General features: G+C 49.1%; 2 protein-coding genes across 2 annotated transcripts; one reads left to right on the top strand and one right to left on the bottom strand.

Moving 5' to 3' along the window:
• Positions 1-11633: 11633 nt before the first annotated feature.
• Positions 11634-14483, top strand: LOC120709971 (indole-3-pyruvate monooxygenase YUCCA1-like). The gene is made up of 4 exons (XM_039995596.1): positions 11634-12524; positions 12868-13116; positions 13373-13495; positions 14179-14483. The coding sequence occupies exons 1-4, from the start codon at positions 11874-11876 to the stop codon at positions 14404-14406; spliced, it is 1251 nt and encodes a 416-aa protein (XP_039851530.1). The 5' UTR covers positions 11634-11873; the 3' UTR covers positions 14407-14483.
• A 2545-nt stretch (positions 14484-17028) lies between these two features.
• LOC120709972 (formin-like protein 18) lies at positions 17029-18098 on the bottom strand. Its single transcript, XM_039995597.1, has one exon. The coding sequence runs from the start codon at positions 17719-17721 to the stop codon at positions 17332-17334; it is 390 nt and encodes a 129-aa protein (XP_039851531.1). The 5' UTR covers positions 17722-18098; the 3' UTR covers positions 17029-17331.

Genomic DNA, 18098 nt, shown 5'->3' with positions numbered 1-18098 from the left:
GGGGGGCTATTTATAGGCACGGCTAAAGGCACCGGTTGGTGCTAATGACCCGGTGCCAAATCATGGGCACCGGGTCATATTACCAACCAGTGCCTAAAGAAGGAGCAACTTCCGGCACCGGGTCGTGGCATCACCCGGTGCCTTTACCTGCACCATAGGCACCGGGTGATGTCAAGTTGTGACATCTCGAAAAATCTACCAAAATAAAACACGCACTAAAAATAATTTTCAAAATTTTTTCATCGTTGAGCTCGATCATCCCTAAACCCCTAATTCCTTCCCAGAAATTTACGCCGTCCCGACACCAAATCCAATCGCCATTCCGTCTCCCTGTTCCGCACGTCACGCCCGATCGGCGCGCGTGCGCGTCCAGCCGCGGTCGCCGCCACGATCAGCACCGGCGAGATCTCCCTCCCTCTCTCTTTCTCTCTCTCTCTCCTTTTCCTTTTCCCCCTTTTCTTTTTTCCTTTTCATTTTCTTTTCTCCCTCCTTCTCCCTTCTCCTCTTTCCTTCTCTTCTCCCCGGCCATGCGCGCGCCTGCCCAGCTCGGCGCCGACCACGCACGCGCGCGCGACAGCTCCCGGCCTCTCCACCTCAGTGCCCTGCTCGCCTGCCCCGCCCGCGCGCCCCGCCTTCCTAGCCGCGCTGAGCACCCCTGGGCCGTGCGCATGCGCGCGCGCACACACGCGCTTGCCGCGCTCGGCGCACCGAGCTGCGCACGCCGCGACGCCTGTGCCACGCCACGACCACTTGCTCACGCGCAGCACGCGCACGCCCTGTGTGCCCATGCGCACCACGCCACCACACCGCTCGCCGCTGCTGGACCGTCGCCTGTGCCGCCTTGGCGCCCGAGCTCGCAGAGCCGCGCACAGTGCCCGCCTTCGCCGCCGGCTGACGCCCTACTCCCGTCCTCTCGCACGCACTGCTCCCACGTGAACCATGCGCCGCGCCGCCCGCCGTCAAGCACAGCACCGCCTGCCCGAGCCATCGTGTCGCTCTGTGCTGACCTCATCGGCCGCGCAGCCGCGCCGCGACACCGAGCGGCATTAAAGCCGCCCCACCGGCGACCACCGGCGCCTCTCTTCCCCACCGCCTTACTCCACCTATAAATAGGCTCCACGTCGCGCTCCACCACCACCACAACCACCTCCGCTACCTCTAGCCTCCTCCCTAGCTCTGCTGCGCCGCCGCCAAGAGCTCCGCCACCCGCCGCCACCGGTCCCCGTGGACAGCTTCGCTCGCTGCGCCCTAGCCCAAGCCGAGGTGGGGGATAGAACCCTCTTGGTCCCCTCTCGCTTCCCCCCCCCTCCTTGATCGCCGCCGCGCCTCTAGGGTGCCGGCCCATGGCCACCGCCGCCCGCCTGACATCGTGGCCAGGCCGCCTCGCTCCACCTCCGCCTGAGCTGCGGCCAGGAATCGAGCCTCCTGACCTCCCTCTCTCTTTTCCCCCTCCCCACGGCCGCCGCCGAACCCCCAGGGCCGCCAGCCTAGGCCGCCGGCGCCGCCCTCTCCTCCTCCCCTGTTTTGGTCGCGGGAGAGAGGAAGGAGAAGGGCAAATATGCCCAAAACCCCCTGCCCTATTTCCTTTTCATTTAAGAATCCACCCCTTTATAACCCTTTTTCAAAAAGGCCCTTCCTATTTCCCTTTTTGCAAACAAACCCTTCCACAAATGAAAATAATTCTAAATAGATCCCTGCTCTTTCCAAGAGTGACCCTGACATTTCTGAATTTTATAAACAAGCCCCTGCCATCCCAAAATTATTTACATATAGGCCCTTGGATCCATGTTTAGACCCTAGACATCCCGTTAACCTATCATTTCATGCACCAAAAATTCTCGGTTTGCCCCGAAACTTTACCACACCTTTTCTAACATAATTTTGGCCATGCCATTAGAAAACCGCCCAAAAATATTACTCTTATCCACATATCTTAATTGTTTCCGATTCGAGCTCATCGATAAAACCTTTATTTCTTTTCTTGATTGTTTGCTTGCTTGTGTGCGTCGTAGATCGCGGTGTGAACGAGGGAGAACCCATCGACGAGTAGTACTGCGAGCATGTGAACGAGGACCAGTACTGCGACCCCGAACCCGAAGGACAGTACCTCGATCAGGACTTCCCGGAAGGATTTGAGAACGGCAAGTTCAATCTCGCCCTTTGATGCATACTTTGTCCCAGTTTTTATAAGCACGACCTATTGGCCTGTTTTATAAAACTGCATATATTTTGTCTGCTGAAAACATGGTTGGATAGCCACCCTTTGATTTGTTATAACCATTCCTTGACCACCTAGATTAATGTCTGAATATGATTTATTCTATTTGGATGTTAATCGCTGCTAGAACGCTTAGGACCTTAAACACGATACAACTTATTTTATAAAGCAAAAATGTGTGAGTGTGTGGGAAGGAAAAAATATGGAATTTTTGAAAGATGAGTTTAGATGGGATGGATGGCACTTCTGTGTGAATTGCCGAATGGTGTGCTCTAACCTGTGTGGTTGGGCAGGGAAGGGAGATATCCATCTTATCACAATTAAGGACCGAGTTGGTGTGTCATCTTGCCTAACTCCACTATCGTGCAAACCACTCGACCGTTGTATGGGCAGCGGCTTAGCATAAACCCCACTAGTTAGTCTAATAGCCATCAGGAGAGCTGAGAGCAACGGGTGACCAAGGAGAAGGGATAAGCTCTGTGTGACTGATGCCCCGGTTAAACCTCGGTGATAGGTCGATGACCCCTTGGTGGATCTCGTGGTGGCTAGTCAGGTCTAGCTAAGGTGGGTAATGGCTTTGTTGCGATCTGCACCGACACTAAGGTGATCGTGCTGTGGTACCCCGCTTGTGGTTAAAGTTGCACACCTCTGCAGAGTTAAAATCTATTCGAATAGCCATGCCCACGGTACTGGGCAAGTTACAGTTTGGTCACACAACTAGTGTTTCTTCCGGGAATGGATGGGTTGGCGTGAGTTATTTTGGAAAAGTGTCCGGCAGCTGTGCCGAGTGCTACAGCGGATGAGGAGTCCAATAGCAACTTGAAACTGGGATCCTGTGTGGATCAACCCTACGTGTTACTCAGTGCAAGATAATGGCTTTTAAAAACCCATTTCTTTCAAATAAACCCCTGCATAAAAATTAGCTTTCCACAAACTAAATCCTAGCTTTATCCTCGATTTATCCAGCACATTATATTCTGTTTACACCCCCTCTGTGGGTGTGGTTAGACTTGCTGAGTACGTTTGTACTCACCCCATTCTTAATTTTTACAGAGGAAGATCCAGACTTCGTTCCCGAAGACGTTGAGTAGAAGTTCCGTCCTGCACCCAACCTTGCCTGTGGATAGGGTCACCTGCAGGAAGTTCCGTATGACGCAAGACTCTGATGACCCACTCTTCGTAGTTAATATCGTTGTGTGGGTGTTAGTTGTTATCCTCGCGATAGTGGCGCTTCACTGCCCACTTCCGCGTAGAGTTGTACGGTGATATACCATCTGATGTAATAAAAGTGTTATCAGCCTTCTGGGACTAATATTGTATCACTTTTAAGTTTTCTCTCATGAGGGGACGCTTCACAAGTGCCAAGAACCGGTGCCTTTGACGCCGTCGTCCTTTGGTACCGGTTGGGGGCACCACCCGATGCCTATGCTCTATTATTGGCACCGGGTCGTGTCATGACCCGGTACTAATATCCCTCTCTTGCGCCCAGTCCAGGCCAAAGGTACTAGCTGCTGTTGCAGCCGATACTGATGCAGTATCGGCTGCAACAGCAGCTGGTACCTTTGGCCTGGACCTTTGTCCCATTTTCCAGTAGTGAACAGTGATTAGATCTAATTTTTCACCATACATGCACCCCCACAACTCAACTCTATGCACCCACAAGGCTATAGTACACCCCCCTTCAATTTTCTCTAGTTTCGCCACTGTTTTTCGGGCTAGGCTGGGGCTTCCCATTCTTTTTCAATAGTAAATAAATAAATGTGATAAAAAGTTCTTAATTAGGTTTACTTGGGAGATTAGAAAGGCCGGGACACAACGCATGCTAGATATTAATTGCCAACAAATCTGCAAATGCACTCCCATGGTTAGCTAATCAACCTGATCTAGGATGACCCATGAGTCGCACATCATATATGTTGAGTGGACGGACAAAAAAGAATTCTTCTGGGTTCGGTACCGTAGCATTTCGTTGTTATTTGATAATTAATTAGGAAGGCCACCCACGCATTTGCGCGGCTAGATATTACCATTTCTAATGTTACATTTTAAATTATTTAATTATTTATATTTATTATTTGTGCGGCTAGATGTAAATATATTTAAGGTTACACTTTTTTAATCGGCTTTAATCAAGATCTATTAAAGCTATTTTGAGGATCAATAATTTGATTTTATTTTCATACTTCTTCTAGGTTTGAATTGGATACCATTTTGAGATAGTTTTATGTTTGTTGTTGTATACATTGATTAAAAAATATTTAGTTTCACTAAAGTGTAAATATTTTATTAGTACTCAAAGTTGTGTTTTGAGGATCGCGTCAATGGCAAACAGATTATTATTCATTTGGAGGTAGTATTATTTCTAACATAAGTAATTTTTTAAGCATTTTTTTAGGTTTATGTGTTACAATTAATGTTGTAGCATAGTATTTTTATTTATTTAATTTGGATTCTAAGTCAATGATTCGCGGCAGCTTCTTGGTGTCTTCCTGGTACTCACCTGCTGGTGCTGCTGCTTCTTGTTTGCTGTTATCTTTGTTGCTCAAGGGGAGAGACAAAAAGGAGGGGTTTACTCTCTCATTCCCAGCTTAATTCATAGAATTGATAGAGCGTGTAAATCCTATTCACCCCAACCATTCATTTCTTTGTTGTTGCCCCTAATCCAATAATAGTTCCTCCACACTTCACACTCTACTCCTCCACGTTGTCCACTCTGTATCCGTGCTGGCTTATGGCCTTTCCTTTTTCTCATTTTCCTTTCCTTTTTTTCTTATTTTTTCTCATCCCCTTATCGTTTCCAACGGAATATGAATTTAGTGCACATTTTTTTCCTCTCTTAGCCTTGGGTACTCATTTAATCAATTCAAATATGTTGCAACTGATTTGACTAAGACAGTGAGATAAACAATGGTTGACATATGGTTGTTTCTGGTTTTTTCAGCGCCATTTATTAGTTTCAACATGACTTTTGACTGAAATGTTAGTAAATAGAACACATATTAAATTTGTCTGTACATGTTTTGATTGTATGCTAAAAAATATTACAATTAATCAACTAAAATGATAGTATTTCTCAGTAAACTATGAGGCTACAACTTTTCTAATTTTTCCAGCATCGTGCTGTGGTGTGCAAATATTTTTTTGAAGCTTGTCCGGAATTTTTTTTATCAATGTTTATGCTTGTAGAAAAAATGAATTAAAAATTATGATAGTAATTTGTAAGAATCTCCTAGCTTACCCAATGCTAGTTGTTTGAAGTCTCATTACTATGTTACATATTGGATTAGTTTCTTTATAATGGCATGATGGGCTATATTTAGTCAAACGCAGTGGTATTTTGGGCCGATTTTTATCGTAATGGTAGTGGTGGGTAATTTCAATTTCTCATATTTTCTCCGATTAACGTGGAAATTTTTAGGCCTCGAGATCCAACGTGGAGGCTCCGTTTGTTGGCCTAATAATAAGATATATCTCAGTATACTATGAGGCTACAACTTTTATACTTTTTCTAGCGTGGTGCTATGGTGTGCAAATATTTTTCTGAAACTTGCCCGAGTTTTTTTATCAATGTTTATGCCCATAAAAAATGAATTAAATATTATTATCGTAATTTTTAAGAATTTCCTAACTTATCCAACGCTAGTTGTTTGGAGTCTCATTACTATGTTAAATATTGGATTAATTTCTTTATAATGGTGTGGTGGGCTATATTTAGTTAGACACAGGGGTACTTTGGGTCGATTTTTATCATAATGACAGCGATTGGATTAATTTCTTTATAATAGCGTGGTGGGCTATATTTAGTCATACACAGGTGTAGCGAAAATGGCCTCTCGTGCCATATTTCAATATAATGTTTTGGCGATTGATGACACACACAACACTTGGACTAATATGATTGTTAAGATGACCATTCTCAGGCTTTTAGGTTCAAGTGATGATAAAGAGAAGATAGGCATAGCTAGACCCGAAGGGCCGCCCCTACCTACGGTGGACGAAGAATTGAAGAGACCGTGAAGAAAACCAAGTCAAAGAAATCAAGACAGAGATACTTTAGTATCACCGGTTAAACCGACGCTGAGAAAATCATATACGTCGGTGCATTGACTTGGAGCAAACCTAGAAGTTTTAGTATCACCGGTTTATCCGACGTTAGGGAAGTTGGATACGTCGGTGCAATGGACCCAGAAGCTGAGGCAAAATCTATACACCGGATGAACCGACGTTAGGGAAGTTGAATACGTCGGTGCAATGGACCCAGAAGCTGAGGCAAGGTCTATACACCGGATGAACCGACGATAGGGTCTTGGTGAACGTCGGTGCAGTTGTCCAGAGAGTTGGTTTTTCAGAGTTCACAGGATAACTACACTCACCGGTTAAACCGACGCAGCATCGGTTGATTGCCCGTGCACATAACGGCTAGTTTTTGAGGCGGGCAGTTTAGTATCACCGGTTGAACCGACGATGGCTATTGGAGGTGCGTCGGATTAACCGGCGTTAAGTGTTTTTCTGGCAGCTTTTCTCCAACGGCTATATTTGCTTGGGCTGCCTATATATACCCCCAAGGCCGGGTCATTTAAGAGTGCTGGAGTTGCTGAAAGTTTACTACACTTGAAGAACACCTCCAACCACCATAGAGCTTCATTGTACATCATATAGGCTTAAGCACACTTGTGAGAGTGCTTAGTGCTTGATTAGGCTTAGTTCTTAAGAGAACTAGCTTGAGTGAAAGTCTTGCTACAGCAAGCATCTTGTGTACTCGTCGTGTGACCCTCCGACTTGGTGTGGAGCGGCAACGACACTTTGTGCGGGGAAGGAGACCCCTCTTGGTGAGAGGCTCCAATAGTGAAGACGGTGCCATTGGTGACGCTTCGAGAGAGACGGTGGCGGTGGCCTTGTCTTGGTGACTTGGGGTCACTTAGCCTTTGCTTGCTGGGAGCCTTGGTGGCGAACGCAAGACGGTGATCATGCGAAGAGACTTGGCATCACACTTGTTCGTGTTGGACAAGTGGCTGTGGACGTAGGGAGGGACTTGGTGTCCTAACCGAACCACGTTAAATCGTTTGTCTTGGTGCCTTCACGGGAGTTTGCATATTCTCTCCCTTACCTCTTTACTTACCGTATTACGTTTCTGTATTTACTCTATCTTGCGTACTTTTACTTTCCTAGTTAGTTTGATTAGGATTGGCTATAGGTTGCAAGTCTTTTAGGGGTAAGTAGAGAGTATCATAGATAAACCTTAGTCATAACTAGCATGTGTAGGACGTGTTAGGTTTATCTCATGCAAATAGATTGAGCCCTAGGATAGAAAGCGATTAGCGACCCTATTCACCCCCTCCCCCTCTAGGGTCGGACACCCCGGTGATCCTTACAACAGGGGTATTTTGGGTCAATTTTTATCATAATGGCAGTGGTGGGTAATTTTAATTTCTCTTATTTTCTTCGATTAACGTGAGAATTTCTAGACCTTGAGAGCGAACATGGAGTCTCTGTTTGTTGGCCAAATAATAAGATAATAGATGTCCAATCATGGACTAATTAGGCTTAAAAGATTCATCTCGTATGAAACAATTATATTGTATAATTAGTTATTTTTCAACTAAATTTAATGCTCCATGCATGTGTCCAAAATTTCAATGTGACGGATACTGTAGAAATTTTTTGAAACTAAACAAGGCCTTAGTTTCAGTCCTGTTTTCTTGCCTATCTCTCTTGACCTTGGTTGGGGTGGGGAGATTGGAAGGGAGGTGAGACTAGCTGTGGCAGCATCTATCGGTGAGGTGGCGGGCACTATCAGACGTGGTGGTGGCCGCTGATGCTGGGTAGAGTAGTGACCGGAAGTCATGCCATACCAATAGAGGTGAAATCGGAATCTCGAAGCAGCGTGGATGTATAGAATGCAAAGCAATGGAAGAAAAGACGGGGGTTAGGGGGAATGTTGTGATATGGGGACTAGAAGAAGATTATGAAGTCCATCGGGTTCTTCATAGGGATGAGAACAAACAAACAAAGACACGTCACGACCACTGAAGTGGGTTGAACCTTGATTTGTGAGGTGATCTGCCTCGAGTTATCGCTATCTGGTTCGGAGGGTCCTTGCTATGTAGTTGGATCCCTTAAAAAAGCCGTTGGCACATAAATGATAAATCTTGTTTGGCAGGGCTTTAGTAGAAGCTGTGTTGAGGGAGCTGAAGTTGGAGCCCGTGCCAAAGGAGACCAAGGCCTTGTTTGGGAGGGATCGGTGGGAGGGTGGAGCCGGAGCTAGAACAGGTGGAGTCACGTTTTGTGGCTCCGCCGGAGCAACCTCACAAAGCGGCTCCGGCTCTCACAAAACTCATCTGGTGGAGCCGCCGATGGAGCACTCTGTTTGGTGCGGCTCCTGCACCGGCAGCCATGAGCCGTACCAAACGGGCCTCAAATCTCCTGCTGCCAACAGGGTGGGGGCTCATTGGATCTCTAGTACGTAGTAGGTACACAACACCTCAAGATTGACAAACCTAGCTACTAGGACGCGCAATTAATCATGAGCGTATTAAACCACTTATTACACGATGGCAGCCCCGGTAACTGTCGTCTTAGTGTCCTACACGAGGTGGACCGGTGTCTAGGTACTAATGTACCTTTGTACGCAGGCTCGTACTTCCTCCATACTAAAAAAGAAAGTCATTTTAAATAAGATTTTGGTCAAACATTAAGAATATAAACCATAAATAACTTTTAAATTATTGAGTTTGAAAATACAAAAACCACATGAATAGATTTGTCTTGAAAAATACTTTCATATAAATATAAATATTTTACTTTGCGATAAATATCTTTATAAAAATTAAAGTTAAGTTTTGAAGACTATATCGCTGTCCAAAATAACTTTTTTTTTTGGAATATGAAGGGAGTACATGTATGTATGTACTCCTTCCGTCCTAGAATGTACGTGTACTCCGACGCCGAGGGCCGAACGAAGCTTTGTATAGCGTGGAGATCGAGCCGAGAGGCGGGCGAGCGAGCGTGACCGATCCCGGAGGACCACGACGACCAGTTGCCCACTTGCCGGGCGTGATTAGGACGACGGCCGGGGGCCCACGGCGCAGTGGGCCGTGCAGCAGAGAATCATCATCATCAATGATTGAGCCGAGTCGAAGAAACGACGACGCGGGGCCACGCCCCACGAAGAACGCACTGGCGCCGGCCGCATGCGGCATGCCCGCGACCCGGGGAACTTGCCGCCAAGGCGTGGCGCACCCAGCGCGCGCGGCCGGGCTCGGGCTAGCGGAAAGGGGTCCGAGCCGCCCGGCCCCAAGCTAGCCTCCTTACCTTACCTTCCAGCGTGCGCTAGCTCTCCTCTAACCCTAGCCGTGGGGGCCATGGCCGATCGAGCTCTAGCTAGCTTCGTGCTGAATGCTCGCAAGAGCGGAGCGGCTTGTCTCTCTGCATGCGCTGCCATGCATGCCGCATTCCTCGGCATGCTCGGTAGCCGCTCCAGCTAGAAAAATTACTCCTGATCGTCGTTGGCACGCACAGTGCCTGACAAACTGATCAGATTCTTCAAATCTTGATCGGATGGCCTCTGCTCTGCGCCTGCGCCGAGCTGCCACTGCAAGGCATGGCGTGCAGCACTGCGCAGGCCATGCATGCAGCGAATCCTCGTCCGGATCAGAGTAGCAACATTGTCACCAGGCTAGGTTCCAATAAATGTTCCCATCAAAGCCCCGACTGTAGCTTGTAGGTGACCGGCAGGCCGGCCACTGCCAGCCGCCCGGACGCACGCATGCAAGCCTGCTGGCTCGAGCTCGACCTCGATCGAGCTAAAGCCGGTCGTCATTTTGAACTCCATCATCAGATCGACTCCGAGTTGACTTGTACCCGTCGATAGGCAATCAACGTATCCGCAGATTGCTCTCACTGCTCGACCAACCGAGCCATTGATGCCTGGCTCACTGCTGCTAGCTGCATGCTATGTGCCTAGAACCCAGCTCGCAACAGCCAGCTGTATGCTGTATCCTGTATGCTCAAGTCTCTGCATGCACCGCTGGCTCTGGCTGCCCGTTCCATTTACTCCCCTCTCTGACCACCCTGATTTTTCGTCTAGAAAACGCCGAGCGATTGACTTGATCGATGGAGCCTTTGATTTTGTTTCGAGTACCCAACATAAGGGTGAGTTTCACCTAAAAAAGAAAATTGAGAGACTATATATATTAGCCGATTTAAAAGTTGAGGGACAAAATGTCTATTTTGCCAAAAAAAAACTGAAACATTGTACAACCGACAGAAACATAGGACGATGATGATGATGTAAGGATGATAACGACAATTGGGGAGGGTGGCATCAAGCGGTAGGGAGAGACTTGTGGGGAGGGTGGGGGAGGATGGCGCAGTCGGCTCGGCGTGAGTGGGATGGGATCATGATATTAATTGGATAGGGATGGAGCAAATCTGGATCATTCAGTTAACCTTGGATGGTTACTAAAAATAACTGATTTTGGCGTTACAAAATAGTGATGTGTTATACATTTATTGGGCCTTTAGTTAGAAAGAATTCTAATTTCTACTGAACATCTTGACATACCATAGCAAAAATTGTATATATGGTTACAATAATATCTAACTTATATGCTCACACAAACGCACTTACGCACTATGAAGACATCAGAGAGACAATCAAACACATCTTATGATTAACGATATCACCTCAAACGCATCGCCATCGGTGTGCACGTCACTTACCTCTAAAAGGATAATAAAGTAAAAATACGAGCACCTGTGCGAGTCAGAAGGAGCACAAATCAATTGAGGTACGCTTCATATGTACAAAAAAAAGCAACTGATGATCAGAGCCTTGCTATGTTGACCTATGTTGACCAAAAAAAGCAGCTGATGTTTGTTGCTTCCTCGTTTGTACCATCTGTTCTATCTTTGCTCCAAGAACCTTTTGTGAAAACGAATAGTACTCCATCTTTGTGTTTACACACAACGCGAACACATCATCCATCTTCGGACCATTTATCCACTCACCATATGGAGTGTCACTTGAAATACAGGCGATAGGGGTGTAGGAATGCTCCCACTCTCCCACACCTCGCAAAGCACCCCCTACATTTGAATCACGCAAACCACTAACAATGATCTTGCATTGGCATGCGCGCGCGAGCCCCCGAGAGTGACAAGTGCTACTCCAAATTTGTAACCGCAGACGACGATGGACCTCAGCTAGTAACACCCACCCACCTACACGGCAATGACTAGCTAGCGTGGAGGACCATGCCTCACCACGAGGCACGGGCATTGGAGCATACACTCACATTTCGTTTTCCAAACGGAAAACCCCATGAACTCGCGTCACACGGCTCCATCCCACTACCATGTACAAGTAGTAGGAGTATTGGAAAACATGCTAGTCCCCTGCTCCTACTAGCTACGAGCTCGCCGGCCGCGGCTGCAAGAGCTAGCTTAGCCTAGCTTACAAGTCTGCAGCCGGGTCGGGTGATGAAGCTAGCGTAGTACTACGTGCTCCTCTACCCGGCAGACGGCCAGACCCCGGCGGCCCTATAAAACCCCTCCCACAGTAAAACCTCAAGCACTCCACACGGTAAAAAAGAGAAGAGAAGCGGCAGCCACCCAGCCCCCAGCCCCCAGGCTAGCAGCTGCAGGCTCCAAGGCGATGGACGACGGCGAGGCGTCGGCGTCGCAGGGACAGGGACGCCGCGGCGCGGCGTGGGTCCCCGGCGCCATCATCGTCGGCGCGGGCCCGTCGGGGCTGGCCGCGGCCGCGTGCCTGGCGGCGCGCGGCGTCCCGGCCACGGTGCTGGAGATGGCCGACTCGCTGGCGTCCACGTGGCGCCACCGCACCTACGACCGCCTGACGCTCCACCTCCCCAAGCGCTTCTGCGAGCTGCCGCTGCTCCCGTTCCCGGCGGGCTACCCGGAGTACCCGTCCAAGGACCAGTTCGTGGCGTACATGGAGGGCTACGCCGCGGCGGCGGGCGTCGCGCCGCGGTTCGGCGCGCGCGTCGAGGAGGCCGCCTTCGACGCGAGCGCCGGCGCGTGGGCGGTGCGCCTGGCGGGCGGCGGGGAGCTGCTCCTGGCGCGGTGGCTCGTGGTGGCCACGGGGGAGAACGCGGTGCCGCGCAGGCCCGACTTCCCCGGCGCGCGCCTGTTCGAGGGCCCCGTCGTGCACACCTGCGACTACAAGTCCGGGGAGGCGTTCGCCGGGAAGAAGGTGCTGGTGGTGGGGTGCGGCAACTCCGGCATGGAGGTCAGCCTGGATTTGTGCCGGCACGGCGCCAAGCCCTCCCTGGTGGTGCGCAACACGGTAACCAACTAACTAACAACGATCCCCAGCAGAGCAGCCTTTAGCTCGCTTTGGGCAGCCAAAGTACAACAAGTGCTGCTGCTGCCATCCTGCCGCTTGAGCGCTTTCCTTTCCCCCTTGGATTGGATGATTGTCTTTGTGCGCGCCGCACTTTGTTTTTCGGGACATGCTTCAATGTGCATGGTCATATTTGGCCACGCTAAGCATAATTAGACCTGCTTTACTTGCTTGCCGTACGTCTCTGTCCTGTCCCGAGCAATGAAGCAAGCAAGTCATTCATTCTCAGCACCAGCAGCTGCCTTTGCATCGACCCGGCCTTACTCTTGTTGGTTTCGTCCACCAGGTCCACGTGCTTCCCAGGGAGATGCTCGGGCTCTCGACGTTCGGCATCGCCATGGCGCTGCTGCGGCTGTTCTCCGTCGCGGCCGTCGACCGGATCCTCCTGGCGGCGGCGCGGCTGGCGCTGGGCGACACGGGCAGGCTCGGCCTGAGGCGGCCCAAGACGGGGCCCATGGAGCTGAAGAACCTCACCGGCCGGACCCCGGTGCTGGACGTCGGGACGCTAGGCCACATCAAAACCGGCAAAATTAAGGTTAGCGCCGGCCCTGCTTTCACTTTCACCAAAGGAGAAATCCAATCACGCGCGACCGGTCAAACCGTGGGGGTTTGGGCCCCGGGCCGGCCGGCCGTGGGCCAGCGGCCGGATTTATGGCTCGCCTCGCCTTGCTGAATCTCAGGCTCAGCCCTGTGTGTGTGTGCTAACCTTTCGTCCTGCAATGCAACCTACCCACACTGCTGAGCTGAGCCTGAGCTTCAGGGTTGCTGATGATGCGAAACATGATCGCCAGGTAGTGGGAGCAGTGAAGGAGGTGACCCAGCGCGGGGTCAGATTCGCGGACGGCAAGGAGGAGCAGTTCGACGCAATAATACTGGCCACGGGGTACAGGAGCAACGTGCCCTCCTGGCTCAAGGTAAATTTCTCCCTTCCTAGTACTGTACTGAAAAAGATGAAAAGGACTCGCTTGTTTGTTGGCCGCGCGCTGGGGCCTGCTGCGCGCGGCTGCCGCATCATGGCGCATCACCCCCTGTCCCTGTGTTCGGCCATCCTGCTGCCCCCGTTGCCCTTCTCGTGTATGCCGGCCGCGCAGGCGCAGCTCCTGCCCCGCGCGTTCCTTTCTCCCGAAGTGCCACCCGCGCCCAAGTGATCGAGTCAGTGAGTCACCAGGCCCGGGGTATGGGCGCGGGCACAGGACGCAGCAGGGCCGGACCCGGGAGACCCCCCCAACGCTAGCTCTGGCTAGCTGCTTGGCTCTGATACGATCCAAGGACGGCGAGGGCAGCCGAGGACGACGCGCGGCCGGCCGGGTATGCGAGCAATGCATACGGACTCGAGAGTTTGGATAGACACTCTTCAGTTTGGGTCCAGCGGACACGTACTTGTCCATAGCTCAATCAAGGTGAACGATCGATTTCCCAAGCTGCTAGTCTATGTGTAGCTAGCTGGTGAGACGACAAAGGCTATCAAGCGCGGCGATGTCGAACAATAGGAGAACTCAGCAGCTTATTAGTAGCCTGCTACATTTGATCATCGCCATCTCTTCCGATCCATTCTGTCTGCTGCTTGCTTTGCTCATGAGCGAGCCTCGTTTTGCAGGACGGAGGCGAGGTGTTCACGAGCCAGGGCATGCCCAGGGTCCCCTTCCCCGACGGCTGGAGGGGGAAGAACGGGCTCTACACCGTCGGCTTCTCGCAGCGCGGGCTGCTGGGCGCGTCGTCGGACGCCCTCAACATCGCCAGGGACATACACGCCCAGTGGAAGGACATGGTGGGCAGACCCGCTTGTTGTAATAACGTGCCGCTTCAGAGTGACGAAACTGTTTGACTCCCCGTGTGAATGTACATACGGTACCCGAGTGGCTGTATTAATGTCTTGGAAAGGTACTAGTACTCTAGCCAGCAGCACTGTGTGCACACGACGGCATGATGATTTTTTGCTAGGTTGCCCAAGAGCCCGACTTTTTTTATAAAAAAAAAGGCCTTTGCACGGAATCAATCGGCGACGCTCAATATAACAGGGCAAAGCCCGTGGTATCATGTTTGAGATGTTACGGACAGATTGATGCCCTGCTCTGCAGACTGTTGTTGCTAGCACCGCAATTCGCAAGCATCGCAGTGCAGGGTAGAACGGCCCAAAGCAGACTGTTGTTGCTAGCCCAGCGGGCCGGTCCAACGCCGCCGAGCGTGGCTAGCTAGCTTCCATTTTATCAAAACTAATGATTGAAAAAAAAGCTAACCAACGACGGGTCACGCTTCCGCGGCAGCGCGCGACCTCGCTCCGGCCCGCTTCTGGCCTATTTTGAATTCGCGGCCCAATAATCACATGTACCAATATTTTAATCTACCTTTGCTACGGCCCAACAACCCATGCATCATGTGTTGTTGAATAACTTGTATCTTATATATGGGGCAACTCATGTGTATAACACGTGCTGTTGTGGGGCAACTTTTTTTTATACATGTGGAAAAAATTTATAAGTGTACGACAACTTACTCTTCTTTTACTACTAAAGTGTATGACTTATTATGTTTGCCACAATTTATGCATATTACTATTCTATTTTTGTGACAACTTATGTTCATAACAAATTATGATTTTGAGCCAATTTTGTTTTTGTAACAACTTATAAATATTATTTGTAACTATTATCTTATATGTGTGGTAACTTATATCTTATACGTATGGCAACTCATGTGCACAAGAAAAATTCTGTTTTTTGGCAACTTTCATTATACGTATGTGACTACTCTTATTTCTATGACAATTTATATATAAATTTATGAATTCGATATTTACTCTCTTTTCTACTACTTATATGCATTACATTTTGTGTTCGTGACAACTTATGCATATGATAGATTTTGTTTGTGGCAACTTATGTTTATAACAGATTAATTTTTTGTGGCAACTTTATTTTTATGATAATTTATAAATACTTTCTTGGAAAACTTTTGTCTTATATGTGTGGCAACTTATATTCAATATGTGTGGCAACTTATGTGTATAAAACCTCCTATTTTTGTGGCAACTTATGTGTATAACATATAGCAACTTACTACCAGTTCAAAACATCTTCAAAATATATGCAAGTGGGATCTAGTTTTGACCGTCTCATCACGTAGAACATAACGATGCAATCGGTATTTCAATCGGAGCTCGTATGAAGGAGATAATATATTTTTTAGAAGAATACTTTATACTAAAAAGGTTGAAAAGAACGCTGAGCTTAGGAGGAAACAAGACATTGATTTGCTAAAATAGTACTGCAAGTACTGTGCGTGAAAGGCAAAAACCCAGAAAAATGGTGTCGCGCGCTATGCTCTTGGCACGACGGGTCGCGCTTTAACCTCGTCCCTAATGATTATACTTTCCACCACTAAAAAAACTAATGATTACTTTCCTCTAAAAAAACTGAAGATTACTTGGATTATTTTCTTTCTTGGGGCTGCCTTCTTCTGAGCCAGACTTGTTTGATTAGATTTTATGCGCCTTCCATTGTTTAATTATTTGATTATTTGTTTAAAGCATATTTAGCAGCGCAAATTATTTTTCCTTAGACTGTTGACTTATTCAATCAAAACCGGGAATAATTGAAAATGTATTGGGGAACATGAACATCTCATTAATACTAGTTCAAAATATGGACTATAAACTAAGAGTATATATAGTCCCTCTATCCTGAAATATAAGATATTTTAGTTTATCCTAAGTCAAGCTATTCTAAGTTTGACCAAGTTTATAGAAAAAATAATAATATTCTAAATATCAAATGGGAACAATTAGATCATTATAAAATAATATTTTCATAATTTACTTATTTGATGTGCTGAATCCATAGATTTGGTCAAACTTAGTCTACTTTCACTTAGGACAAATAAAAATGACTATCTATTACATACGTTGCTATTTTTTTTCTAGTTTTGATTTGTCAATAAAAAATTATGAAGTTTTGAATCTTTTTTCTTTTTATGACTAACTATTACATATGTTTCTATTACATCTGTTGATTTGTTGCATGCTTGCCCTGATTCCGTGCTGAGAGGCATGTGAAGTGTTCGGTTGAAACAGTTGGTGGTGGCGTAATTCTGCCAAACGCTCTTTGTCATTCTGTAACAGAAGGATCATGGGGGAGGATAGATGTAATAATAATTGATCAGATCATGGCATGGCATCTGTACCAGCTGGCGATACATGCTTGCTGCTAAACAGGTCGCAATCCATGGAAACCTGAGCTGTCTGCTACTATACGCAACGCGCGCGATCCTGACCCATGCAGATGAGCCTTAATAATTGATTAAGATTTGGAAAGTGAGCATGGCAGACGGATGCGCCAAGTTGCTCACCGCACCGGCTTGATCGGCCTGATCCCCTCCCCCATGAGCAGAGGCAAGTTGCTCGCAGAATAAGAGGATCACACGATTAATTGACGACGATACACGCCATGAGTTGACCATGAGAAAAGAAACTGAATTCAAGAATGACCTCGTCTGCGTAGCTTTGCGTTCCGTTTCTTACAAGTGATTGTTCTAAAATCATCAGATTTAAAAAAAAAACTAAAGAAAAGAAAACCTTCATACATTTGCAACAACTACAGCCCATGTATAGGATGGCAAGTACAAATTATTATCGAAAAGGAGCATGCGTAAATACACTGGGAAGCCCTTAACTGGAACGCCGGCAGGATCGCCACCGCGCGTCGCCCTACTTACCGGAGGAGCCCGCTGTGTCGAGTGGCACTGCGGTTGCGGATCACAAGAAGGCAGCCCACGCGCCCGCCAGGGCGGCAAGCACGCCGGCCGCGAGCGGCGCGGCGCGGCCGGGCCCGGCGGACGGCATGAACCCGGGGTCCTGCGGGTACAGCGGGCCCTTCCCCGGCGGCGTGCTCCCGATCTGCATGTACGCGCCCGGCGGCGGCGGGCAGCCCGACCCCGGGTAGGGGTAGACCGCCGGCGGCGGCGGGCTGTAGTAGTAGTACGGCGGGGGCGGGGGCGGCGACGGGTACAGCACGGGGCAGTCGGCGCCGACGCACGGCGCGCACCCGCCGCACTTGACGTCCCCCCGGGCCGCGGCGGCCGCCGACGCGAGGGCCGCCACGATCGCCAGCGCCAGGACCGGCGCCACCGGCGGCCTTCTTCCCATGGTTGATCGCGAGGCGAGGCGAGAGCTGCTGGAGCGCTGCGGCTGACTAGGCTATCATTAACACACGCTACGCTACGAGCCTACGGGGAAAAGGAGGGAGGAGGCCGTGGAGCGCGCGTTGGCCCCCCTCAGCCGAGCCGCCCTCTTATGATGGGAGCGTGTCCATCTGCTCCCGTTGTTTGCACTCGCAGGACTCGATGGAATATTAGTTGGGGCTCCTAGCTTGGATCGGAGCAGCGGCAGGTACATACGCTGGCAGTATAACTACCGGAAGGAATAAGCAGAGTTGTGATTCAGAATTCGAGCAGCAGACTAGTAGGGTGTGGTGTTCATTGGGATCGTTGCTTATTGGGAAGGGTGGACGCCCTTGAGGCCGG

Source organism: Panicum virgatum, chromosome 5K, assembly GCF_016808335.1.
Source record: "Panicum virgatum strain AP13 chromosome 5K, P.virgatum_v5, whole genome shotgun sequence".
In the NCBI taxonomy this organism is placed as follows: domain Eukaryota; kingdom Viridiplantae; phylum Streptophyta; class Magnoliopsida; order Poales; family Poaceae; genus Panicum; species Panicum virgatum.
This window is presented reverse-complemented; position numbering and strand designations above follow the sequence as displayed.

Bases quoted from the DNA above. Each gene is read 5' to 3' on its own strand.
- LOC120709971 (XM_039995596.1), top strand. From the start codon at position 11,874: ATGGACGACGGCGAGGCGTCGGCGTCGCAGGGACAGGGACGCCGCGGC. The intron at 12,525-12,867 runs GTAACCAACTAA...TTCGTCCACCAG, and splicing joins CCCTGGTGGTGCGCAACACG to GTCCACGTGCTTCCCAGGGA. The intron at 13,496-14,178 runs GTAAATTTCTCC...CTCGTTTTGCAG, and splicing joins ACGTGCCCTCCTGGCTCAAG to GACGGAGGCGAGGTGTTCAC.
- LOC120709972 (XM_039995597.1), bottom strand. From the start codon at position 17,721: ATGGGAAGAAGGCCGCCGGTGGCGCCGGTCCTGGCGCTGGCGATCGTG.